Here is a 19,823-nt window from a genome sequence, read left to right as displayed (position 1 = left end):
TGGTTATTTGCAGTTCCAAATCCAGAGCTTTGATATTGTTTGCAGCCCAGTGTGGACCAGTAGAGACAGATGTTGTGATATTCCCTCTAGGGTGAGTAAGCCTTGCCCTGGCTTTAAATCCCCAAGACGGAACTCTTCTAATGCAAATGGTCTGGGAGAGGAAATAGCACTCAACAGCTGCAGATTGGAGTCCAGGGACGTGCAATGTGTGTGTGCTCCTCAGTTACCACAGCTCATGCCAGGGCTCACGTGACCTTTTGCTGGAAGGATAGGAATGTACAAGTCCATATCTGGAAATTCTCTCAACAACAGACAGGAAAGTCATGCTGAGTCAATGTGTCTGATAAACCTCCCACTGCTTAACGGCCTTTTACTAAATAAGCTATCACTTTTCTGGATCACTAAGGGTCTTCTGATGGAAGGAATACATAGATAGATAGATAGATAGATAGATAGATACATACATACATACATACATACGTACATACATGTGGTATGTAGGTAGTAATTATAAAGTTCAGTGATTGTGATATGAAGCTTTTGACAAGTACAGCTGCACACATCTACCAGATAAATGTATACTATTAAATATTCAGTGAACATTTATTATAAACCATCAACTCTTCAATGTGACAGGGTTATAGCACTAAAAAGTGAGTATCTGTGAAAGGCAGTGAGAGATATTAAAAATTAGATGCCTTGGCTTTCTGTGAGTCTGAGCTTCTCCTGTGTGGACTTAGCCAAATACAGACTGGGTATATTAAAAAGACTGAATTTATTGAACTTATAAGCATACTTTTTGCTCTAATGCTTTCCTAACTGGGATATTTGTCAGGCGCACACAGACATTTTTATTGCTATTACTTCCTAAATAGCATAATGTAACCATTATTCATAGCACTTATACTATAGTAAGTAATTAGACATGATCTGAAGCACGCAGGAGGATATACTTAGGCTACATGCAAAAACTACAGTATTTTATATGAGTTACTTTAGTACCCTTAGGTTTTGGTGTTTTCTGGAGGTCCTGGAAAAAATACTCCTGAGATAACCTAAGCATGATCTGTGTTATGTTGCAGAGCAGGGACCCTGGGATGAAAACCAAGTACAGGCAAAGACATGGGGAGTGATGGGAGGGGCCATCAACTTTCAGCATTGAGAGAGTTAAGCAGAGGACCCAGTGAAGCGAGGGAGTAAGCTATGTGGATGGTAGAGGAAGACACTCCAGCTATAATGCTCACAGAGTGCTCTAGTTCTCTATGAAATGTGAAAGTGAAGTAGGAACATGGTCCATAATGAGACACAAACACTGGTTTACAGAACAAGGAGAGTTGTGGAGACCATTGAAAGGGCTTTGCATTTTTTCCTGAATAGAATAGAAGTTAATTTAAAAAAAAAGATATATAGCATTTTCTGAAACAGGGAATAAAGAAAATTGAACTCAATTTCCAGGGCTCCTGCTAATCTTATTAACATTACTTTGCTATGTGTGGTTTGCTTTGTGCAAGTATAGCACAAAGGAGCTGAGCAAATTCTAACCTTAGAACATTTATAAGTTATGATTAACTAGCAGTTACTTGTTCCAGTTGGGAAACAGATTGTCATGTGTGTAAATAGGGCTGGTGGACAAGATGTCAGCCTCCGTGTCTCACTGAGTTAATGTGCAAATAATCTTTTCAAAATTTCAGAGAGATGAAGCTAAATGCCCCGCTCTTCCAAATGCTTGCACATGTACACAGGACAGCGTTGGACCTCCAGGCCCTCCAGGCCCTGCAGTAAGGAAGCAGACATAGTTGCCTATCGTTTTGTTTTGAAAGTTGTTTTTTGGTGGGGGAGTCTTTGGAGTGATCACCTGTTTGTCAGTATGGTGGCTATAAAATGCTTTTTATCCATTTATGTTTTTGACGCTAGAGTATGCTACACTTCCAGCCATCTTTATAATAGATTTTGAGGTCTGAAATGAAGTAAATCCAGAGGAGAACTGGGAAGCTGGGAAGATGAGTCAGTGGGTAAAGGTGCTTACAGCTAAACCGAATGACCTGTGTCTTAACCCTCACACCCACGAGGTAGAATGAAAGGATTAACTCATGCAAGTTGTCCTCTGGATGTCACACATGTGCATAACAAATAAATTAATATATGCAATAACATTTTTTTAAAAAAAATGTTAATTTTATTCTAGTGTTTGGACCATTTCTCTAGCCACTCAGGTATAATGACATTGGCTGTCTTCAAGACTTTTCCTCTTAAAAACACAAGTTTGGGTTTCCATCTGTAAATATAAGCACTTGGAAGTGTATTATATTTTCTTAAAGTTTCTTGTATGAATGGAATAGAGCCATGGTTTGGGAGGCTGGCCGAGAACAACTGACCTAGCACTTAGAACATACGCACCTGACATAGAAGACACACCATGAACATAACACATAAAGATGACAACTCAAATGTATGGTCATGGTATGAGCTCTGAGAGCAAGTACCAGAGTGTGGAATAACTTGAATGATGAGTCTATGACTAGATACTGTGTGATGGGGATGAGAGACTAAGAAAATGCAAAGCGAAGCATTGAAAACTGCAGTTGTGCTAGAGCACACTGGTCCATCAGTGTGTAACCCTTTGGATTAGGGTTGATTTGTAATACCTGACTTGAGCCCTACTGTGGAATTCAAGTGATCGCTGTAACCTCATTGGTATTTTAAGAAAATAGATTATTGATATAGGAGCAACTCAAAGATACCGAGAACCCCAATCTTTGTGATACTGGGGTTATTAAAAATAACTTGATTTTAGGTTAATTACAAAGCACTTTTTATATATGGATTCAAAATGTCCCTGGAATTAGTATCATAACTCTGAGATGCACCTGGCATATCTTGGATCTGATAGATAATTTCTCTGATTTTTTGGTCTAGTTTTGAGGTACTATTATCTGATGTCATATATATATATGTATATATATATACATACATATATGTACATATATGTATGTACATATATATGTATACATATGACATCAGATAATAATGTATATATGTATATATGTACATATGTATATATGTACATACATATATGTATATATATGTATGTACATATGTATATATGTACATACATATATGTATATATATGTTGGTCCTTGAATTCTTGTTTTGTACGTACATTCTCTGAGGTCCTGAGACATTTGGGTATTTTCCTTGAACAATATAATTCATATAATTCTCAAATGTAGTTTTCCTTTTATTAAAGTGCTGTGAATATAACAAAGAAGCATAGAATATGCAGATTTCAAATTCTCTTTTCCTGTGTATTTATGTGATACAAATTTATTTCTTAGCCATGCTGGCTCTCAACTTAGAGCTTTGTACATGCTAGGCAAGAGTTAGCCACAGAGCTGCATCCCAGTTGTGACATGATAGTTTTACTTTAATATTTTGCAAATATCTGTGTAAGTATTGATCATTTAGGGGACACATTTCTCCTTGAAACACTACTTTTGTGTATCAGTTTCTGTATTGCTTATGCTCACACCAAAAAGTGTTCTTTTATGTATTTTAGGGAGGACCTGGTGCAAAAGGTCCCAGAGGTGAAAGAGGCATCAACGGGGCAGTTGTAAGTACAATTTAATACTCCAAACATTTATTGCTATGCTGCAATCGAGTTGTTTAAATTTCCTTGGAAGTGATATTTGACCTTGGGCCACCTCTGGTTTAGTATACATCAAGCTACATCATTATTTTTGGTTTCAGACATAATGAACAAGTAGTGTAGATTCAATATAGTGAAATTTGAACTCACGGGGGAATCTGTGAATACAGATATAGCACATATTATGTAATGTTTTACTTTAAAAAGGCCACCTTTAACAGGACATTTATTGAAGTGTAAGTTTTATTGTGAATTCATGGCACATTCCACTTTTTGAAGGTGTAGTAAAGGGACTGTTTTATAAATGCATATATTTTAAAATGTTTACGGAGACTAAGTAATCATGCCTCAGGCTATGACAAGAAACTTCTGAACATTCTTACTGGAGGGTATTACATCATCCTCTTCCCCTCTCTCTTTTCCTCATATATTTTAGGGGCCCCCAGGTCCCCGGGGAGATACTGGCCCTCCAGGCCCCCAGGGTCCTCCAGGCCCCCAGGGACCCAATGGACTCTCCATTCCAGGAGAACAGGTAAATATACAGCTTTCTATAGTAAATGAAAATATTAGGTTAACAATGTGTTTAAATGAAACATTCATTTTTTTTTCTTTCCATGTTTTATTGTTTCTTCTCTCAGCAAGTTTTTGGTATCAGGGTTTTAACCTAGAGCCTCTTAGATGTTCTACAAGCTCTCTACCATTGAGCTACACCCCCAGCTTCTTATTTTGAGACAGGGTTTTGAGCTCATTCTGTGGTTGATGCAGGACTTGAACTTGTGATATCCTCCTACCTCAGTCTTCTGAGTAGCTGGGATGACATCCTTGAGCCTCTAAGACTGGTTTATGATTAATATTTTCTATGTTATTCTAATTGCGAATGTTTTCTAGGAAAATACAAGGCTGGTGTCATTTGATGAATATTATTTTAGATAAGTAAATGGGACATGCAATCAGTAACTATAATTGTGATAAAAATGCGTAAGTGACTCATTTCCTCCTTTTAAATTTAATTTCCATAATACCTGAGAACTATCTTCTCGCTGCCCACTCTAGGGTCGCCAGGGAATGAAAGGTGATGCGGGAGAGCCAGGACTTCCGGGCCGGACAGTGAGTTCTCAGAATTACTTTTTCTTACCTGTAATGCTCTGTTTAAAAAGTTGTCTTTTGAATGTTGCAAATTTGTTTGAGAGGGGAGGTGGGGTTTGGTGGATGAGGAGGAGCAGGGAGAAGCTGAAGGATGGGCAAAGCATGATCAGAATATATTATATGAAAAAATTTAATTAAAAAGAAGCAAACCAAGATTAAGTAGTGAAGGTAGCTCATATGTGTGCTTCTCTGGACTTGAATTTCATTCTCTCTTCTTACTCTTCAGGTGTATACTGTTGAATTCTGATATGTCCTTGCTGATCAATGTCTATATGCCCAGCACTGTGTTTGGCCATAGTCTTCTGTTTCTTTTTAGAGTCCTTAAACTTTGTTTGAAAACATTTTGAAGAATACTGAGAATCATTTTCTTTTTACACAAACAGTATCCTACTGCACACTAATTGTTTGCTCCCTTCTGTGTAGGGAACCCCAGGATTACCTGGCCCACCAGGACCAATGGGACCACCAGGAGACAGAGTAAGTTTTGGGCCACAAATAAGTTTTAATTACAGAATCCCCTCACAACCCTGTTTGCATGGTTGGAGATGTAGAGTTCATATATCTTGTGTGGGAAGCTTCTAAGCTGGTATCAGTGGACCACTCAGCATCAGATCCATCTTGAGTTCCCTTAAAGAAATTGGTGGAACTTTTGGAGGAAGTGCTTGAAATTTTAATGTTAAGAATTTTAAAGTTATATTTTGAAAAGCTTATTAAATAGCTTTTAACTGATCAGAAAGGCATTCAAGAGATGTAGGCAATTGCTTTTGATCCTAAAACTGAAATCTTTATCATGAGACAGATTTTAAATAACTTGGAGAGTAGACTTAACTTTCATAGTGTTTTCTTTGAAGTCCTGGAGAACTTTACATCTTTAGAAGACAAGGGCCACTTCTGAGGTTGATGCTGGTGTGAAGAGCTGGTACTTAGTAAGGACTTTCTGTATTTGTGGCAGCATCCACATTTTCTCTTGACTCAGGGTGACAACAAGGTAGGAAGGCCATTCCTTTCTGGCACAGGTTAATGGGCAGCCTGGTGAACATGCATGGCATTTATGCTTTGTTCACCAATACTATGGAAACATTTGGTTCAACAAGAGACCAAGATGCTTCAATAAGAAGAATTTAGAGGTGTTAGAATCGCTCAAAGTCCACAGCTCTTACAGCTTTTCAGCATTTTATAGTTTAAATAAGATGAGGGTTGTTTGCACTCTGTCAATCAGGCTAAACTGTGACTAGCAGCCTTCTCCAAAAGGGCTAGTGCTGTACCTGCTGTCAGTAAACATATGGCTTGTTAACCTTAGTATTTGTAATCACTAGCAAGGAGGTGTCACTCAATAGGAGCAGTGGTCACCAAAGTAACTCAGAATAGTGTGTGACCTGCTCTGGAGTGAGTGTTGTTTCTGTGCTTCTTCTGACATTTGGGAGAAACACACAAGTCAAAGTCACAAGTCAAACGCCAGTGAGGCAGTTGGTGACTCAAGTGACATATTTGCACTTCAGCATCTTTTGCAAATGCTGGATTTGGGCAGTATTGTTCAGTTTTTACTTTATAGTGAAAAATAGCAGTGAGAATATAAATATACCCCAGCATTTCCAATAAGAAAATAAAACTGAATATGGCCACTAAGAAAGTGGCAGTGGGCTGACTGGCAGCTGAGGGCTCGCTGAGCACATCACAGCCCATCTCAGTGTGTGCTTCAGATGGAGATGGTGGCGTCCTGAGGTTGGCCCTAGCAACAGGCAATCAGGAAGCCAATACTGTCATCATTGCACCTGGAAGGGTGAGGGGTTGGAAAGACTTGTATATTTCCTCTCTGAAACTCAAATCCATGTCCAACATTGTGGTGAGACCACTCTTGCCCCCTGGGATAAAGATGAGGTAAACATTTAAGAACTCATTCCCATGCTTCTTCCACAGCCCTACTCATCTGTCTGTGGCTTAGCAAACTGCCTCTGAGGCCAAAAGGATGTACTGAGGGAGGAGGACTTAAGCAATTTTTCACAGTGAGAGAGGCTGTAGGTATGAGGATCTTGGTCAACTAATAAAAATAAATGAATAAATAAATAAATAAATAAATAAATAAATAAGAAAGTAGCAGGAACTGAGAGAGGGAAGCAGGAAGAAGGTTAGGCAGACGACCCTGGTGAGGCAGTGCTCTGCATGTATAATGGGGACTGGGACTGTGATGGATGATTTTGAAATGAGGAATCACACCGAAGAGCCCCATGTACTTATATCTAACATGCATATCTATATGACGTGATCATTAATCTTTTCTGACAGCATGATGCAGGTGGACATAGTGACAGCATTTACAGGCTTCCAGTCAGAAGTGAAGCTAAGAGTTAAAACATGATGTCTGCAGGAGGTTTGAGATAGCTCTTTTAAGGACATCAGATTTAACCCCCCTCATCCCAATTTAGGTATGTTCCTTCAAAGAAACAGGTGGCCAGCAAGTTCCAAGCATGACTAGATTATTAAAAATCCAATACTCCCTAAAGGGTGAGAGAGAGTAGTGGTAGAAGTTGGATCCATTAATGTGGAAGACACGCCACTCCACCCGTCCCAGCAGAGCTACTGGAACAGTTTTGTTTCTTAAGTGGCTCTCAGAAGTAATGTTGGTTTTATATCAGATGGACTCTGAATCTGGTTTTTGTTAAGCAACCCTAGCTCCTTCAGAAAGCAGACTGAAAGTTTATCCCTTTACGTTTCTGAAACGATTTGTTTTTGGGGATATGGAGTATTTCTAAAACTCCCTTAAAAGAAACCTTCTAAGTTTCTGCTTTTGTGAAGTCAGCAGACTAAGAAATACAGAGGCTGTGTGATTATGGACAAAATAATAACTCTTTCATGGTTTGATGTTTTTTTTCAAAACCAAGCTGGCCCAGAACTCACAGCAATCCTCCTGTCTCAGCCTCCCAAATGCTAGAATTACAACCACCAAGCCACCATTGCCTGGTACTTATCATTCTTAGTATCTGTGGAAAATTGGACAAAAATCATTTCTGACAGAGGAATGCAGCAAGCATAAACAGCAAACTGACTCAGAAGTCCTCGGCTGGGTTTCAGAGATCTGTTGTTGCGAATGAAAGCTAACTAGGTAGCAGGGTTACTCACTCCAGGCAGAGATCATTTGGCACCGTATTAACAGAGGGAAAGAGCACACCAATGTGGACACAGGAGCCAAAGGGCAGCCCTGCAGGGAGATGCACCCTGCCTTTCCTTGGTGCTCACACTGACACAGTTTGGCCCTGTGATGAAGTACGAATGTTAAATGCTGGCTGAGATAATGGAAGACTTCCTTTCCTCTGAGTGTAGGGCAGCTAAGACAGTTTGGCCCCTTTCAGAGGGTGGCTTTAATGGGCGGAGGCAGTCTACCTTCACCTCTCTCTGCACTTTTGAAGAAGTAAAAACTAGAATCTACCTTCTTTGAAAAATATTAATCTGGCATTTAAACTAGTTTTGCTTGTAGCTCTACAAATGAATAAGCATAGGAACTAATTGCTCAGTAAAAGTATAATGTAAATTGAGGTGGTTTTTTTTTTTTGATATGCTGGTCTTCATATTAAAAGTTTAGCTACCAAACACCAACTTGTACTCAGTCCTTCTTATGAACCTATCACCCTTAATGATCTATTTAGCCTCATTTCATGAGTTCATTTCCTTCCTAACCTGTAATTTTATTCTTACAACAGGGTTTCACTGGAAAAGATGGTGCAATGGGACCAAGAGGTCCCCCTGGGCCACCGGTAAGAGCGGAGTGGGTCACACTGCCTTGACCATGGTCTCCAGCCTCCTTTTCCTTTTCTTCCATTTTTCTAGAGTTTTCCCCTCTGTGCTGTGGAGAATATTGATACATAAGCTGTTTGTTTTTGTTTTATAAATCAAAATGTGCTAGAGAAAGCAGATGTGTCAAAATATAGATGTTTTATCAAGTTCTGTTTCAGAAAAATCTCAGACTGACTTGGCCGCTGTCTGGTTGGTCTCTTGATTTTCCCCTTTAGTGAGGTATTAGGCACAGTTCCTCAGTGGTTACCTCCTGAATCTGAGCTCCATGACATTTAAATGTTAAGGACAGTAGTAATGAGCAACCACCAGTCATTCTGAGGAGGTAGGTTTTATGTACATCTTCAACAAAGGGTCTTTTTATGCTTTGTGTAGAAGAAGCTGAAGATAGAGATTCTGAAACTTGTTCAAGTAGAACAAACTATCTGTAGGTGATATCACAATGAGATAGAGACACTGCCTATGCCCCCTGTCAGTATGGCAGGATTCAGATTACAGAACATATGTTAATTTGATTTTACTATTTATATTTAATACATGTGTTTTCATGTAAGGATAGTTTAAATAAATATTAAACCAAAGTACTACAGAGGTTAATTTTGCATACATTTGGAGAAATATCTCATAAAATCTATGATTCTATTTAATGGAAGTGGTAGGCTTTAGAATGTGATGTATTGGATATCATCTTATAAATAGCCCAGTAAATCTATAGCGGAAATGCTTGCAATTTGACTTAAAAGCAACAGGGAGAAATTCTTGTGGTTTTGGTGGGGTGAAGAGTGCTGATAGGAGAGAGAGACTTGGAGCCTGGGGAATGTCCCTGAGGTGGAAGGATTTCTAGACTCCTCTGAAGTCCGGAAGAGGGGCTAAAGTAGGATAAACCCAGCCACCTTCTTAATCCCCCTCTAACCAAAGTTTCCACCCCTGTTTTTTGGAGCTTTTATTTTTTTGTTTCAGAAATAAACTAAAAATTTAGGAGTTTCATTCTGAAAATATGCTTTGTAACAAGAGTACTGGGATTGTAGTCTATAAATTGTGAAGTTGGTTATACATATGCATGTATTTTTCTATTGGTCTCAAGATAGATTTCAGATGGAAATTCCAAGATTTCTCCCCTCATGTTACCTTAAAACATGGCTTTCCTTTTCCTTACTGTGTAATGACATTCTTTTTTAAAATGGTTTTAAGCCTGGTTGCAGTTCTTCAGTTACTGTGGCTAGGAATTTTTCCTTGTCATAACATTTGCTTTCTTGGTCTGTGGTTGTAGGGAACCCCAGGCTCTCCAGGAGTCACAGGGCCAAGTGGGAAACCAGGAAAACCTGGAGACCATGGCAGACCCGTAAGTAGTTTTGCATGTCTACTGATTCCATTCTCCTGTGGACATGGATAAATGAGAACTCCAAGGCTTGGGCATATTTACGTTATCTCAGCCATAAATATGTAGGAGCATCTGCTGAAAAAAATGATAAACTCATGGATTTGACTTGGGAATAGTTCTAAAGGCTTTTCTTCCCCCTGCTGGGTTGCTGTAATATCCTGGGATGAAAATTGTGGTCCTTGGTTTCTTTAAAAGGAGGAAGGGATTGTGAGCCAAGACACATTTTTCTGCACTGTATAAACACTCTGAGTTTCAGAGCTGGGTCAGCAAAATCATTCTTTTTTATTTATAAATGGTATGCTGTTTAAGACATAAAAATACATGATCAGAGTGCATGGCGCCTTCATCCTCAAATGATGAATGTTAACCCTTTGATTGCACTACCCAGATGCACCATTTTTTTTCTCACTCCATAATTGAGGATTCTGGAGCATCAGACCAGTCTTAAAAGTATTTATTGGGCCAAGGGAGATGGCTTAGAGGGTAAAAATGCTAGCCATGAAAGCATGAGGATCTAAGTTTGAATTTCCAGGACACTTAGAAAACCTGGACATGTAGCTTGAGTATCTACCATCTCAGTGTTCCTACAGAGAAATGGGAGGAATAAATGGGAGGATCCCTGGAAGCTCTTAGGCAAGGTATCTGGCATCCATAGTGGACACACAGCAAAGAGACCGTGTCTCAAATAATGTGGAAGTTGAGGATGAACACCCAAGGCTGTCCTCAGACCTCCACACGTGTGCTGTGGAACATGTGTGCATATGTATATGCAAATGTTCTTACCACACGAGTGCATGTACACATAAAATTCTTTACTAGACTGAGGGCGTAGCTCAGTCCTGGAGTTCCAGATTAACCTGTGCAGGGCCGTTGGTTCAACACTCAGCAAAACAAATATATAATAGGCCAAACTTAAGCTGGTTATTTTATCTTTTCTAATGTGACTCTTTCTCAGTTTACACATGATTTACTCTCTTTCTTTCTCACTTTTCCTTTAGGTTAGAAATAAGAACTGCAATAGCATCACATCTACCATATACTTTTAAATTAGTATCTTTCGATTGAATTTGGAGTTTCTAACATATCCACAAGTCTTCGAAATGGCCATCAGGCTTCACAACCTTCATGCTTTACTTTATACTAGTGTGAGGCTAATCTAGGCAAGTGGAAGCCCAAAACATCTCATTTCTTTTACCTGAGATGTGATTGATAGTGACTGGTAGTAAAAATGCTTCTACAAGATCATGGACATGATGACAGCGAAGTTACCTCTGTGAATTCTTAACAATATTGTTCTTTGAGATGATATGATAAACATTAAATGATAAACATTAAATGAACTCGTGTGTATGTGTGTGTGTGTTTATGAGTGCATGTTCATGTGTATATGTATGAGTATGTGTTTGTGTGAGTGTGTGTGTTTGTGTATGTGTGTGTTTGTATGAGTGTGTGTGTATGTGTGTGTTTGAGAGACAATAATAACTGAGAAGGAGCAGTGGTACACATGAGAGGAGTTTGGGGGGAGGTGAAAGTGTGGTTATGATCTAAATACAGTACCCATGTATCAATTTCTCAAAAAGCTTAAACAATTTAGAGTAGGAACAAATCGAAAAATGAATTTAGAAACATTTCAAAAGAGCAAGAAATAAAAAATAATAACTGTAGTTTCATAAAGTTCTATATTCAATATTAAAAATCCTACAAAATTTAATTCTTTTTGTAATGAGGAAGCCAAGCACACGTTTTTCTTACAATAATTAATTTCTTACAATAATTCACTATACACCATTCATGTGTCAGAGCAAACAAATGAGGTATTCTATTTTTTTCTTTAAAATTCCCATTCTGGCATCTGTATAGAGAATAGGCTATCAAGAGCAAAATCAGGAGGTAGGGAGGTCAGTTAAGAGAATATTGGAATCGTTACATTAATTTGTGATTAGAATTAAGTGGTTTCCATGGAAATAGTATAAGTTGGTTTGGCTAGAATAAAATCCCAATATCAGATTTGTTAATGACTTGGATGGCAGTTGTAATGTAATGGCAGTTGGCTGTTTGAAAAAAAAATACTACCAAAAGATAGGAAGTTCGGGCCCTCTGAGGATCTTTCTTGGACAAGGATGAGCTTCTGACTGAGTATGATAAAGATTATGTGGTTTGGATATGAGATCAATTAAGAGAGAAAAACATCTGTTTTCTTTTCTACCCAATGTACAAAAACTAATTTGAGGAAGAATAAGCTACACATTTATCTAGGGATCTGACAGAAAGTCCTTTACTGGTTCTTCCAGGAAGTGAATGGGTGTCAAGCTTTTGTGTATTTCACAATAAGTAGCAATAAGCTTATTTCACACTAAGCCAAGTAACTATGGTAATTTAAAGTGCGATAGTTCAAGTGCAGTTTGAGTTCAAGAGCACGTGTTTCAGTTGCAAGTCTACGTGGTGAATGGTACATAGCTTTTGTAATTGTCGTTCTAAAACTCATGTCTGAGCAAGTCTTTGGAAGGCTCCATTTGGTGGTAGATTAGATTATTTTTACAATAGAGGAAAATGTTAGTGGTGTGGTTTTAAGTGTGATGTACCAAGTTGCTGGTTTATCAGACAACAGACTCTGCCCTCAGTAGTATCATTGCTGTCCATACAACATTTCAGACCAGTGGTTCTCAACCTATGGGTCCTGACACCTTTATGCATCAAATGGCAAGGAAGGGGTTGAATATCAGATATCCTGCATGTCAATTATTTACATTATGATTAATAGCAGTATCAAAATTATAGTTATGAAGGAGCAACAAAATAATTTTATGGTTGGGGGTCACTAAAGCATGAGATTCTGTATTAAAAGGTTGCAGCATTAGGAAGGTTGAGAACAACTGTTTTAGATCATCTCTTCCTGTTTCTAAAATATAAAATGTCTGTGTTTCAGGGTCAATCTGGGTTAAAAGGAGAAAAAGGCGATAGGGTATGTATTTCTTAAAATCTGACTTCATTTTCTTTCAAGTGTTAAACATTGAAGTTGAAAGTTATAGAAATAATATTTTAATGATTTTTAAAATTTAATTAACCAGGGAGACATCGCTTCCCAGAACATGATGCGAGCGGTTGCAAGACAAGTCTGTGAACAACTGATTAGTGGTAATTAACTGTTCACCATCTGACTGACTGTTAAAGCAATTGAGGGGAAAATACAGAACTTGAGTCACAGAATTGATTGGAAATATTTCAGACTAGTACAGCTCCATGCCTGAAGACTGAGCAAAGACTAGCCTTGAACTCGGAGTTCGCCCTAGGATGTTTCATTAGTGCTTCTCACAGCATGGTCCGGAGGAACACAGACCATAAATTCTTTAATTTGTTTGTAAGAAAAGAGAGGTCCATGATCATGTTCTAAACCCAGTGAATCATTGTACTTGGAAACAAAGCCCCCCAAATAATAATTTTTCAATGTACACTTAACAGAAGTTCTCAGTTGTACCTGGGCATCATGCCTTAGGTACCTAGAGAAATTACATACTGCTATAATTTCAAAGGAGTTTCTCTTTTGAGTGACACTATCTGACACTCTCAAAGGCAATGTCTTTCAAAGAGTTACCGCACTTTGATAACTCTTATTTATAACAAAGCTTATGCCTTGAGGTCAGCAAGAATCACTTTGTACTGGGTGGCTGATGTATCTCATTTTTAATGTCTGTACTAGTTAGAACACGAGTGAGGTGCTTAGAGAAAACAGATCCCCATGTGCCCCCTCCCTTCCTGGGTTTCTTTCTAACAAGTCTTTCTCTTTATAGGCCAGATGAACAGATTCAATCAGATGTTGAATCAGATTCCAAATGATTACCACTCAAGTCGAAACCAGCCTGGCCCACCAGGGCCTCCAGGGCCCCCTGGCAGTGCTGGAGCCAGAGGGGAACCAGGGCCTGGGGGGCGACCAGGATTCCCTGGCACCCCTGGGATGCAAGGACCCCCTGGTGAAAGAGGTTGGCCTTTCTGACTTTATGCAGTGATAAATGAAAAGCTTGCATGTGGGGGGATTGGGGCAGGTTGAAAGCATTTGGAAGGCAGAATTTTACAGACTACTTCAGTGTTATTTGGACAGTCCAGAAAAGCTGTCTGGGAGCTACGTTTTCTGTTCAGTAACTTGAAGTGCACAGACATCTGTAATCCCAGCAAAGGAGTGTGAGAAAATGGATCTCGTATTCAGCAGATCTCAGTAGAGATATTTCTATCCATTGATTTTTTTTTTTTTTTGGCTCTGGTGGGAAGTAGTGTCTTGGCAAAAAGAAATCAGGGACCAGTCTTACTAAGTACTGTGGCTGTGGCAAGAACTGAGCAGCAACCAAGGGCATTAGGTCCAAATTCCTTCTATTCCTTCATTCAGGACCTGGCACTGGTTCTTGGATATTTGTTTCACTTTAATTTCATGGTAGATAAATGAAATTGAAAGGGGGGTAGGAAAGAAAAATGGGATTTTTCTACTTCCAGATGTTTCAAGATGCTTACTTTAAGAGTTATATAACCCTACTATCTAATTGTGTCACTGCTGTGCCTAAACAGCTCCTAAAGTCTACCTGAAGGGCCTTCCCGCAGATCTCTGGTTTTAATTACTATTTGACAATATATTAGGCATATTTGTATCCTTCAAATAATTTCCCTCTGACTTTCAGCCAGATTTGTTTCTTGGCCATGAATCTGGAATTACACAAATGTCTAGAAAGAATTTGGCTTAAGGAGTGAACTTCTGGGAAAAATTAGGTTCTGTTTTCACTAAGGAAATGAGTTACTTGAATTATTATTTAAGATGAAAAAACACGTTTCCAGATAAAAATTTCCCATGCTTTTATTTTCCATTCCTTTTAAATTTTATTTATTTATTTATTTATTTATTTATTTATTTATTTATTGGCTTCTTGTAGGTTTGCCTGGAGAGAAAGGTGAAAGGGGCATTGGGTCTCAAGGACCCCGAGGACTGCCTGGGCCGCCAGGTATGTTTGTTAAGACATCAGACTGGGAAAGCATGTAAACAGGCAACTTCATGGTATCAGCTTTGCACCAAAATGGTGGATGTTTTAGTAAAAAGTTGAGTTTGGGTGTAGCCTTTGTTAAAGTGCCGCTCTACCAGGTGTTTGCTCACTGCTGTAGTATAAGAAGGGGTGTACATTGCTGACATAAAGAAGGATTAGATTTTTTTTTAAATGGAACTCTATTTATGGCACTTGGTTTGCTTGCTTTGTTTTGTTTGCTTTATACTCTCCAAATACTATTGTATTTTTCTTTCTAGTATTCTTCAATATGGGGTTTTTAGAGTGAGGAAAAATTTGAATACTTGACACAGATTTTCATTTACGACATTCCTCCAATAAGCTGCAAGGAAACAGTAGCTGTCTGAGTTGCTTTATGCATTGTTTTGACTAGGTTCAAAATGATTCTTCTCTTTTTTATTTAAACCATTAAAAAATCCTTTAGTCCGTCTATCTATCTATCTATCTATCTATCTATCTATCTATCTATCTATCTATCTATCTATCATCTATCTCTATCATCTGTGTGTCCATGGTGTATCTGTGGAGGTCAGAGGACAACTTGTGGGAGTTGGTTCTCTTTTTCCACCATGTGAATTCTGGGAATTTAACTCTGATTGTCAGGCTTGGCAGCAGGCACCTTTACTTACCAAGCCACCTTGCTGCTCCCCATTTTTTCTTCTTTTTCTGAAATTTCTGAATCTTTGTACTCAAGGCTAGCCCTGTGGTTACATTTTTACATTTATGCCAATCATGTGAAGTGCCACTTTATCCAGAAAGATTGTTACTGGATAACATTCATATATATCAGAGAACGGAAACTTACCTGGCTGCCTGATACAGCCATTCCAGGCATCCTCGTCCATGTGTGAGTAGGAGCAAACAAGTGAATTTACAGATAATTTTAGCTTGGCTTACTTCCTGCTAAATCAGATTTCCTTAAATGAAATTGCTACAGTATAAATAGCTGGCATTGATTTCATCACAAGAAAGTTCTTTGGTCCATATTGGATCCATAAGGAATTATTTTCTTATCATGCGCTGGTGAATAGTAGTCTAGTCTCAAGTTAGTGGAGATGTCAGTTGGGTGTTGGAGTCTGCCTCAGGTGTTTTTGACAAAAAGGGAAATATATTATTATTGTTACTAATTATTATTATTACTTTAACTTCACACTAGGTCCACAAGGCGAATCTAGAACGGGTCCACCAGGGTCTACAGGTTCAAGAGGCCCTCCTGGTCCCCCTGGTCGTCCAGGAAACTCAGGTATCAGAGGACCCCCAGGTCCTCCTGGATATTGTGATTCATCCCAGTGTTCCAGCATCCCATACAATGGGCAAGGCTATCCAGGTATGTGGCTAGCATCATAAGGACCACAGTTGCCCAGAAATAAAGAGTCCTAGAATTGAAGGAAGATAGAGCTAGGGATCTTGTGGAGATGCCAACGTTTTCAGTTCTGTATTTTGAGTATGCAACAGTGTCTCTGTCTTCTAAAGCACAAAAACAGTTTTCCACAGTTAGGATTTCAGTGACCATTTTCCCTTCCTATGTTTCTGGATTTACCAAACCACACCATTAACTTCTCTACAACTCTCTTGGGAGTTAAATGAATGCTACCAATTCATTAGATTTTCTTTTTCTTTCTTTCTTTTTCATTTATTTTTGTCTAAAGGAACAGAGAAACAAAAAATGAAAGAGCATTATAGAATGCTGAAAATATATATGAAAATTATTTCTGCAATCTAATTTACGTGTGATAGCAAAAAAAAAAAATGCAGACAAGTGAAAGAATTCACTGTCTTGCGCCAGCCATGGAATTGATGCTTATCAAATCTGGAGCTTAATATTTTTATAGGGCTGCTAGTGAATTCTAGTGTTGCACAGTTGTAGGCTGCAGAAGCGTTTTGTGCCTGACCTTGCTGACCTCGGGGGATATGAGATTTGGGGGATATGCTGGTCTGGATAGACAGACTCTCATGTTGTGATCAATGGTTAATTTTTCATTAGTGCACCCTCATGCATCTTGCAAGTTTAAAAAAAAATACTGCTGTTTGATATGGTTTGCTACTAGCAAGTAGTGCATGAGTAGTTGGATATATCAATATCTATATATCTATATATTTATATGCATGACTATATGTGATAAAAAGTAACAATGAACCCAAATGAATGTTCCCATGTAATCCTTTCATAAGACTATAATTTAATTCTTTGTAAGGCAAATTTAAATTATACCTGCCTATGGCATATGTGAACTGAAAATATATGGATATATAAATATACATACTTTAACATTTACATAGATGAATGTGTATATATATATATATTTTGCATAGTAACTCAACTTTTAAAAACTATCATCTTTGACCTGTTTCAGGTTCCGGCTAACAAATTTTCTAAGTCTCCAGTGCTGCTTACAGTTTGAATACATGAGAATCCCGTTTCTGAGATATTTGCGCACGTGCTTATTAGAAAATGAGTCTGTATGGAAATCTCACGGCAGATATGGTTAACGAACTGGGTCGGCATCATACAGGAGGGTGGAGATCCATACTAACTTGAATGACACAAGGGCAGTAGTGTCTGCCTGATGCTTTTCAGCAGTAATGTAGAAAACCATCTTTTAAAAAGTTCAAACACAGCCAGGAGGAGCCCTGGTTGTGAAGGAGGTGCCTGATAAGCTACTAACCAGCAGAGACATGCCATGTTAAGACAGACAGTTAACCTGGTTAAAGAGAAGTGTCCTATGGAAATAATAAACTAACTGTGGCTTGTATGTGGATCTGTATGTGATCCTGTATACTAAAATCTCATAACAACTCAACAATCTGCTTCTGCATAAAAGCCTGCTGGCTGCTTGCTTTCTGCAGTAATAACAGCGAATGGATCTGATCCTCTCTTGCTTGTTAGCAGTGTGTCTGAGTTCAGGGCATGTGACTTCTCAGTATTCTCTGTGTGTATTTTATTTGGGTTTCTTAACTGCAATTTTTCAAACCAAAGTTTAAAATCATCTTTCCTTCTTATTTGACTGTAGTCACAGGTGTACCTCACCCACTGACTGTAACTCTGTGTGGGGGGATACCGTGGACTGTATAAAACCTGGTGACAGCTCCTTTCACCCTGAGTTCAGTCTCTAGGCCCCAATACTCTTCATGTCCTCAATTCTCCAAGTTATCTGTGTACCTGATGAGTTTGAAGTCATGAACGGTTATTTAGGGACTTGCCAAAAATCCTATCTAGGTTCTGTGTTTACAATTCTTTGGCCCAATTTCTGATCCTTCCCAGGTTTTGTGCAATGATTGTATTTACTGCTGGATCTTTGAGCCTCCCACCCCCTTTCCCGGCACTCCTCCTTATTTGATCACCAAATTCACTCTGCACATGTGCACATGAAAATAATCGGAACACTGTGATGCAATGCATCTATTTATGGTTGTGAGATTAAGACTGGAGTGCCCTTACCTCCAGTGATGACTTAACTTTTGCTGTGCGTGCATACCTTCCAAGCCATGCCATAACTGTAATGTTGAATCGGACAGAGCCTTATGTGCCCGAGGGTGGGGCCTACCTGCCTGATCGCGAGCCCTTCATCGTGCCTGTGGAGCCTGAGAGGACAGCAGAATATGAGGATGACTACGGTGCAGATGAGCCTGAACAGCAGCAGCACCCTGACCACATGCGCTGGCGGCGAGCCCTGCGCCCAGGCCTTGGGCAGTGAACCTGAGACCACGGGTTCACCGAGGTGGGAGGTGTTGGGATTCTCATTCACAGGTCAGACAGAGCAGCAGTGTACGTCATTTCTGTGACGTTTTTTTCTGCGTCGCTTCATCCACAAATGCTCCTATCTGACTGTAGAGAATCTTGTTTCTGCTGGCAGCCTAGCTTGCAACAGTTTGTAGACCTCTATGCCTTTGCGGTTCAAATGGTTACAACACAAGTTATTCACAGAAGCTGCGCAGAGAGAACGATCCCAGGGTGGGCTGAGGCAGCCAAGGTTCTAGGTTACCCAGCAAGCCCTGGAAACCAGAGCAGCTGTCTATTCAGAAAGGGCCTTTATCTTACTTAGAACTAATCTGCAGTTCAATTGCATCCCATTTCCAGTCATTTTGCTCCTAAAATAAAAAAGGAGGGGAACACCAGCTCACTGCAGAGATTTACCTTTCTTTCCTTCCTCCTCTTAACGCTTTAGGGCACAGAATGCTCTGTCTTTTAACAACCACAGACCTTAAGCCTCATAGCCGAAGTTATTGTATCAACTGGATACTGTTGCTTTAGATGTCCTTGTTTTGACACACTAACATTTATGCCAAATTGCAGATTATTCTGCAGAAATGGAGTTGCATGTCTGTGTTGTATATTTAGAATGAACTTTTTTTTTTTTTTGCAGAACATGTTTCTTAGTTATCAAAGCAGTTGGAAATGTTTGCAAGACTATGAACATAGAATTGCTGCTTTTATATTTTAACTGCAGATTGTGAATTTCACTGCCTTATATTATTTATTTCTGAAACAAAAGAGGCATTTTTCAATAAAACTACTGAAAATTTGACCTGGCATATTCTTTTTCTTTGGGACCTTTTGGGCTTCTCAAGTGGTTGTTACAACAAACAATTTCATATCCTTGGATACAGTTACAAATCTCGTTAATACGATTAAATTATGCTAAATAATTTTAGATTTGTAATGCTATGGTGAAGTCATTGAAAAGAGTAGTGAGAACCTTAAAAAAAAAGTCTAGCAGTTTCCAGAGGTTTTATGAGGAGCGTGGAGGATGTGTGGGCTGGTGGAAAAATAATGAGGTATCCTAGGAGACCCCAAACAACCAAATAATCTACAGCCCACACAATT

The 19,823-nt window shown here is 39.0% G+C and overlaps 1 protein-coding gene across 3 annotated transcripts in view; it reads left to right on the top strand.

Annotated features, from left to right (window-relative positions):
- Col12a1 (collagen type XII alpha 1 chain) overlaps positions 1-19,524 on the top strand; it is a 119,782-nt gene extending 100,258 nt beyond the window's left edge. Inside the window, exons 53-66 of one of the 3 annotated variants that reach the window (XM_028784660.1) lie at positions 14-91; positions 1,692-1,778; positions 3,557-3,610; positions 4,083-4,178; positions 4,700-4,753; positions 5,216-5,269; positions 8,488-8,541; positions 9,849-9,920; positions 12,886-12,921; positions 13,028-13,094; positions 13,748-13,936; positions 14,873-14,941; positions 16,155-16,325; positions 17,353-19,524. In XM_028784660.1, the coding sequence (XP_028640493.1) occupies positions 14-91; positions 1,692-1,778; positions 3,557-3,610; positions 4,083-4,178; positions 4,700-4,753; positions 5,216-5,269; positions 8,488-8,541; positions 9,849-9,920; positions 12,886-12,921; positions 13,028-13,094; positions 13,748-13,936; positions 14,873-14,941; positions 16,155-16,325; positions 17,353-17,363 (1,092 nt within the window). In that variant the 3' untranslated portion in view covers positions 17,364-19,524. Of the gene's footprint in view, positions 1-13; positions 92-1,691; positions 1,779-3,556; positions 3,611-4,082; positions 4,179-4,699; positions 4,754-5,215; positions 5,270-8,487; positions 8,542-9,848; positions 9,921-12,885; positions 12,922-13,027; positions 13,095-13,747; positions 13,937-14,872; positions 14,942-16,154; positions 16,346-17,352 lie in introns of those variants that run through there. The other 2 variants (XM_028784658.1, XM_028784659.1) reach the window with 2 other exon arrangements.
- The last annotated feature ends 299 nt before the right edge of the window (positions 19,525-19,823 follow it).

Source organism: Grammomys surdaster, unplaced genomic scaffold (genome assembly GCF_004785775.1).
Source record: "Grammomys surdaster isolate TR1022 unplaced genomic scaffold, NIH_TR_1.0 124554, whole genome shotgun sequence".
In the NCBI taxonomy this organism is placed as follows: domain Eukaryota; kingdom Metazoa; phylum Chordata; class Mammalia; order Rodentia; family Muridae; genus Grammomys; species Grammomys surdaster.
Note: the sequence above shows the minus strand (reverse complement) of the source record. Positions and strands in the feature narration are given on the sequence as shown.